At 36.4% G+C, this 7,782-nt stretch overlaps 1 protein-coding gene across 1 annotated transcript in view; it reads right to left on the reverse strand.

Annotated features, from left to right (window-relative positions):
• Positions 1 to 3,617, reverse strand: part of LOC103132397 (heat shock 70 kDa protein 12A-like) — a 21,200-nt gene extending 17,583 nt beyond the window's left edge. The window contains exons 1-2 of the mRNA XM_016667364.1: positions 3,252 to 3,617; positions 1,163 to 1,446 (exon numbers count right to left, since the gene is read on the reverse strand). Of these exons, the coding sequence (XP_016522850.1) occupies positions 1,163 to 1,446; positions 3,252 to 3,549 (582 nt within the window). The 5' untranslated portion in view covers positions 3,550 to 3,617. The remainder of the gene's footprint in view (positions 1 to 1,162; positions 1,447 to 3,251) is intronic.
• Positions 3,618 to 7,782: the final 4,165 nt, after the last annotated feature.

Here is a 7,782-nt window from a genome sequence, read left to right on the forward strand (position 1 = left end):
ATCAAAAATAATTTCCCAGAGAACAAAAAAGCCATGGGAATAGAAATTATTTTCACAAGCCCCTACGAAAAATGCAATGAACATTCAAGTTAAAATCGGTAGGCCTAACAGCAGCCAAACAGTGGAAAAAATATTCTTATTCTTTGCCATTTTCTAATTGTTAAATATTCCACAAAATAACCAGATAAAAGATGAACAACATGCCAGTTTAAACTTTGATCTATTTGCAAAACGACTGAGCTCTGCAGCATTAAAACATGGATAGAACTGTAACTACATTAATCATAGCTCTTCTTTTCTTCAGTGTTTCTGTTTCTGGTGGTGCAGCTCTGTGCTGCCTTCAGGAGAATGGGACATCAGACTATCATCCATAAAATTTCACCCACATGGCATTTACTGTGCAAACCAGAGCTTTCAGTGGAAAAACAAAAGTTCCAGGTCCTTTAATGCCATACAAATATGAGACAGAAACATGGATTATATCTTTATATAGACCTGTCTACTGATTTATAGATTAATAGTTTTACTGGACAGAAATTACAAAGAACAAATCTGGTTCTTAATCAAATCCTAATGGGTCAAACTGAAAGTGTCATGGAGTCATCAGCCTCATGACAATAACATTGACATGAAAAATTACCCCGCAGATAACATGCATTTCATGCGCTTCGGCACACAAACCTATGCATTGCATCTTTATGTGACAAAAACTGAGTAGATTTACTATTTATATTTGAGTGAGGTTTTCAAAACTTTTATTTTATTTATTTTGTGTGTATATGTGTGTGTGTGTGCATGTGTGTGTGTGTGTGTGTGTGTGTGTCTTGTTATTGTCTGAGTGACATTTATGTCATTCAGTTACATCATTTAAGTTTAAACAATAAAAGATTGAGATAATGGAATAACATTGGGTTTGATGCTTGGTCTAAATAACACTGACTGTCAGGTTTCACTGTATTTAGGTGAGTTTTGTGCTTTGTAGTTATCTACAAAATGGCTTTGCATGGCTGATGCACATTTTCATGGCAGGTAAGAAGTTTACATATATTTACATAAACTTTCATGCCACATTCATTTTTATACCTGCCAACTTGTATGCATAATAAGGTGCTGCACATTTTTTGTATGTATGCGTGAGTCCCCTGATCATTCTTCAACTTACACTGCATTCAAGGGCCATCTTGAAGTCTTCAAAGAAATAATGTTTCTCAGCTTCTTCTCCTCTCATATTATTAAACGCTGTTTTAGCTTCATAACCAAACTTCATAAATTCTTCATGTTCATCAAACAGGATGCAGGTTGGAGTCTTTGGGGTGTCAAGTCCAAGTTCCTTTCCCCATCTCTTTATCTGGGTCTCACTTCCTTCCTCTCTGGGTTTAGCATTGAAGGCGTAGCCACTGAATCCTGAACCAAAGTCTATGGCTATGATGAGAGAGTCAGGACCAGCTGGATGGAGGAGAGGAGAAAGTTAGAATATGAAGAAAACAAAAAGTAATGATCTGACTGAATTGTTTTGATCACAATTAATTATGGCCTAATCAAACTTAAGACTATCCATGATAGTATACATATGCTGCTTGCATAAAAACAGAAAATAGAGATCACACACTGAAATTTTAACAAATTACAAATTACAAAAGTTGAACTGGGAAAGAATTACATATATATTCAGTTTTTTCTTAGTTGTCACAATTATATGTTTCAAATTATCAAACTAATTTTAATATCACAAAGAGTTAACCTAATAATCCAAATGAAACATTCTGTTTTCAAACAACAATTTTATTTTTATAGGCAAAACAAAAATCTGTTCAAACCAACCAGATCCAATGTGAAACATATTCAACCTGAAACCAGTTTGGCTTCACTGACAAACTTTCAAGGTCCACAAGACTCACTGAGCTGAGCTCCTGTGAAACCCCTCCCACTGCAGCGAACATCATGGTGTTTTGTCCTGTGTAGTTTACAACAGTAAGCACTGCAATGATGGCAGAGAGGAATAACTATTACGGATTCACAAGTTTGGAGGAAAAATGTCTCCTGGAAGCAATAATCCACCTTCCTAAGTACATCCTTGTAAACACTTTTCAGTTTTATTCTTGTAAAACCCATTGGTTTAGTTAAGATATAACACATGAATGAATGGGGGAACTGGTTGACCTTTCATGACCTCTGGAAACATTTCTTGATATCTTTAAAATGAACAGCATAAACAACAAAAAAAATGCTGCACAAACATTTGACACCTTGAGACATTTGTTCAACTGATGCAGACCAGGAAGTTGTAAGATTATATACATTCAGTTTACAGCAGAGGAATAGCTCATAATTTAGGTGCCATTGTTAATTTTATTGTTTATTCGCAGTTTTTGTGGAACCCATAGTGTATGTTGGGTTTTTTTCTTTCACTGTGGAAAAAGGTTACATATATTCATCTGCTTGATGTCTGATGGCACAATGTGGATCCTTCATTCGGCTTGTTGAATATTATTTCAACCGAAAGAAAATAAAATGCTAATGAATATGTAACTATTATCATTTAGCAACTTACAGGTAAGAGTTTATGACAGGTAATTTTTGACACTGCATGTTATAATGACAGACATGCTCAAATCACTCCAAACCAGCCATGTCAGGCTGGCCCGATTGGAACCACAGCAAACTGGGTGGGAGATTTTTAACTCCAAAAAGTAATTAAAAAATAAGTGAAATTATGCAAAAAATAAAACTGTTGTACTGTTGTAAAAAGGATACAATAATATATCACACAGAATTTTTCTCTCTTTCCTGTCAGGAACAAAACAGATTAAATGAAGATAATTTGAATTCATATCTGCCAGGGGTAGTAAATATTTTGAGATAAACTATAGATGCCAATTATATTGTTCCTACTTTTTTTTCTTAAATTTATTTTTTGGTTGGTACCTAACCTATAGCTTTTTAAAGTCTCTGATCCTAAATTTTGTTTGGACAATTTTTCTATTCTTGCAGAATAGCTTTTTAAGGAATGAAATAAATGCGACAAAAAAGCTAAAAATTGACTAAAATTATAAATTGCATTTCTTGTTATATTGACGACTCAAAGTGGCGTAATGATGCATTCACCCATTCACACTGACATTTAAATATGATACACGGATTAATAATTAATTGGAAGTGCCTTGCCCACAGACACATTATCATTTAGTGAGTGAAAGCTGGAATTCAACCTACAGGAAAAAGTAAAATGTGAAACCTACATCAGTTCTTACCTTTGACATTGAGCAGCACTTGTTTCTTGATCAAGACTTTCCCCCATTTGTTGGAGACGGTGCAGGTGTAGGCGTCTGTATCTTTGTCTGTTGGGTTCTTCAGGATCAAACTGAAGTCTCCATATTTAAAATGTTCCTCAATCTTAGTTCGGTCTTTGTACTGCTTGTGCTGTTCTTTAGGCTTTTTGCCACTGGCCTCATACATGTGGACTAATCGGCCAGTGTTATTTTTCCATGTTACTGTTACATCTTCAGTCAGACGAACTATGGTTTTACAGGGCAGCGTAACAGACACCATTCCTGAATTCACCTCCACTCTGTAGACTGAAAAAATACAAACCAAAGAGTCAGCTGCTTGGACATCATAGCTGCATCAGATACATTTTCTATTATATCTGTGTGGTTACAATTTCTTCCATGAGCACCTTTGCATTTAGGACAATACACAGCTGTGATAAAATATTCACATCAAAGACACAATATACTCATGCGAAAAGATGCAGAACTATCTACATTTGTTTCTGGACAAGAGATTATTAAGAGTACAAGCAAGTGGAAAAGATACTAGTTACATGGATTTTTGAATGGATCACTTCAGTTCCAGACTCTCACCTCATAATGGAGGATGAGTTTCCAAATTAAAAGTGCCTTTATCCTCAGTGAACCAAGTCCAACCTTCTATTTTTGTCAGATATTGACAAGTAATTTTCATCAAACTAAGTAAAATCCTAAGTTTTTGCCTCAAATCTGAGTCAAGTCTCAAGATCCTAACTACTAAAATCAACAATTTCCTATCATATTCACAACATCTAGGTACCTCTAATCCTCTATGGCTGTAAGTTAAATCAAGTCAAGTTTATTTGTATAACACGTCAGTAATAAAACATTTCAAAGTACTTTATGTAATAAAAACATCATAGTCTTCAACTATGAATCAAGCAATAAACTTTTTTTTTCATTTTGACCTTACAATGTCATGGTAATGAAGGTCTTCATTACTTATTTTGGTGCACTTAAAATGCAGATTGAACATTTTAAATGAAAAAATTCCTAGTACACGCAGATTCAAGTATTTTATTGTTAGTTTGTGGGTGTTTGTAGGCAGCGTCTTCTCAGCTGTTACTGATGACGATTTGTTAGCAAAATAAATAGATTAATAAAATATAAGTATTATGACTAATCTTTGAAATTGAGTGAAAGATGTTTGAATATATTGTGATAGTGTACATGTGGCTTACCTCTGTCTCTTCCTCTGGGTGTTCAGATTGAAAGATATACTTTGGGTCCTGAGCACCTTTTAAATGTTCTGGAAGAGACTATTATGATTGAAGGGAGTAAACTGCACTTTAGAAGTTCAATATTAGATTTATATCTAAAGAAGTGTGTTTTTATAGTGGTGCTTAGTGTTAAGAAAATACATTTTAAATATGCTAGTTTTGAAACTCAACCACATGTACAATATTAGCTAAAATTAATAGTGTTTTAAATAAAAAAAATTGCTCCAAATTATATCCATGGTTCAATCGGCGTAAACTCTTATGTAGGATATTTCTATTGAAACATTATACACTAAGTTGAATTAAAATAATTTAGCTTGTAGTTCTGTATAATTTAAAACACAGTTCTTAACCTCTCTGTGGACTGAGCAGGCATTCATAGGGGGCAATGGCTGTTTGTGTGAGTTTAACCTTTTGACCATCTTGATAAGATTTAAACAGCTGGTGTAAAACTGGATGCATCATAGAATATCTGTAAAACACATAATCTAATTTGTAATCTCTCCCAGTTGTTAACATGTCTTGATTGACATAGCATAATTATAGTTTTCAGATTAATAACTTAATCTGCTTTATTGACCTTTATGTTACCTGTAGTTACAGAAATTGCTTGCTAAGATCTTCTGAACTACCCTTTGTCTGAGTGGGAAACAATCAGAAGTTCCAGCTTCACACTGATCTGTGAAAAGCCATAAAACAGCAGGAGTTCAGGAGAAGCTCTGCTTCCACTTTGTTTAGACAAAGGGGACAAATGGCCTTTGATCTTGAAAACAAATTGTAGAGAGTTTCTTACTTTAAAGAGGGTCCGAGACAGCTCCTGGTTGGATGAGCAAAGATACGCCTTATTTGAATAAATTAAAGACAAGAATACGCCTCTACTATAAAAATTTGTGCACGTGAGGAACAAACCAGATTTGCTTTTGCAACTCTCCAAAGATGTCTTTGCTTTTCTTTCTTTCTTTCTTTTCTATTTGTCTCAGGTAAATGAATGTCTGTTTCCGTGTGTTGAAGTGTCTGTGTTGTTGATTTCATGTTATACTTTTAAATGTTAGAATAAACTCTGAAAATGTATGATGTGGACCATTGACTGTCATCTCTATGTGGCTTTTATTCCCACACATGGAATCGTTGAATCCGGGAGCACAAGATAATACAAAGAGCCAGAAGTTAATGATTTTATTCTCTACATTAGTGATAAAATTAAGTGTTTTAATTATTCAGCTATTTTTTTTTATAAAAGATTGTGTCAAGACTCAATGTTTTGGGTTTGGTTTGCTTTTCATCATGTTTCAGTTCATGTTAGATTAGCCCTTCATGGTCGTTTTAGTTTTATTATTTTCCATCCATCCATTTTCTTCCGCTTATCCGGGGTCGGGTCGTGGGGGCAGCAGCTTAAGAAGGGAAGTCCAGACTTCCCTCTTCACAGCAACTTGTTCCAGTTCCTCTGAGGGATCCCCAAGGCGTTCCCAGGCCAGCCAAGAGACATAGTCCCGGCAGTGTGTCCTGGGTCTTCCCCAGGGACTCCTCGCGGTGGGACGTGCCTGTAACACCTCACCAGGGAGGCGTCCAGGAGCCATCCTGACCTGGGGCCTCATGCATAAAAGAGTACACAGTTTTGGCACTAAAATTTGGAGTACGGAAAAATTTAGAAAAGTGCGGCGAACAAAAAATGGGATGCATAAAACCGTGCACACGCCATGCACCTTTCCTTTATAAGTCCTAATTTGCGGGAAATAGAGCGCAGCTGCTGGTCCGCCCTGTCGCCACCCATAAATACATATGTAAATTTGCATAAATACCTGGATATCTGTCACCACGTGAAGCAATAACAACGGCAACGTCCTTGTTTGAAGCAGTATAAATATTTATAACAATAATAACTATATATTTTATTTAAAGGTGCTTTGAGGGCACATAATGTCACCTCACAAAAATAAAAATACATTTTAAAGAAAAAAAATCCAAATTAAAGAAATAAAAATAAATGTCTGTCTGAACAGCAGAGCATTCAGCTGGGATTTAAAGACAGAGGGTCATTTGAGTGGGTAAATTGGACGTTTATTCTAAATAGTAGAATCATGTGCCTAAGTTGTACATTTACAGAATAGATATGCTTTATGTCCATAAGGCACATTCACAAAACGGATGGCTTGACTAAAGGATGACTGCAGCTGGACCAATACCAGTACTGCTCTGCTCCTTCTTTAAATTTTGCTCGAGATCCAGGATGATCAGTCTGAGCAATCTAAACGCTCATAAACCATCAACATTTCCCAGCAGATCGATATGATCTCTGAACAATCGCTCCCTCTGAATCCTTCCATTGGGGATCTTCTCCATCAGAGCCAAAGTTCCACATTTACGCGGCTCACCTTTGCGCAGCTACTTGTATACGTGTGATTGCATACACACCTTGATCACCTTAACAATAATTAAACCTGTTGATTATTTTTAATCAACAGGTTTTAATTAATCTGCTGATCGAACCATGTTTTCTTATTTTAGTGAGAATGAAATTACCCCACAGATGCATTTCATGCGTTTCGGCGCACAGACCAATGTATTATATCTTTATGAGACAAAATCTGAGAAAAAGTGCTATTTACATTTGAGCAAGGTTTTCACATACTTTTATTTATTTTCTGTGCGTGTTAGCTTATTGTGTACGGTTAAATGTGGTTCATTTTCATCGTTCATGTTTAAACAATAAAATAATAAAATCATGAAAAACATTGGGTTTGATGCTTCTTGCTCTAAATAACACCGAATGTAGTCAGATTTCAGTGTATTTAGGTGAGTTTTGACGCTTTGTGGTTTATTGTTGTCCACAAAAAAATTGTGCATATATTTGGAGATGGGAGTTAAAGCTCCGTCTCACAGGGGACTCCGCCAGACGTTCCCAGCAGACCCCCACTACATGTTTGGGCCTGACAGGTCTGAGCCAACTCACCACCAGGTAGTGGTCAGTAGACAGCTCCACACCTCTTTTCACCCGAGGGTCCAAGACATACGGCCACAGATCAGATGGAATGACGACAAAATCGATCATTGAACTGCGGCCTAGGATGTCCTGGTTCCAAGTGCACAAATAGACACCCTTATGCTTGAACATGGTGTTCGTGATGGACAATCCATAACGAGTACAGAAGTCCAACAACAGAACACCACTCGAATTCAGATCGGGGGGGGGGGGGGGCGTTCCTCCCAACCACGCCCCTCCAGGTCTCACCGTCATTGCCCACATGAGCGTTGAA

This window comes from Poecilia formosa, unplaced genomic scaffold (genome assembly GCF_000485575.1).
Source record: "Poecilia formosa unplaced genomic scaffold, Poecilia_formosa-5.1.2 Scaffold1030, whole genome shotgun sequence".
Lineage (NCBI taxonomy): Eukaryota > Metazoa > Chordata > Actinopteri > Cyprinodontiformes > Poeciliidae > Poecilia > Poecilia formosa.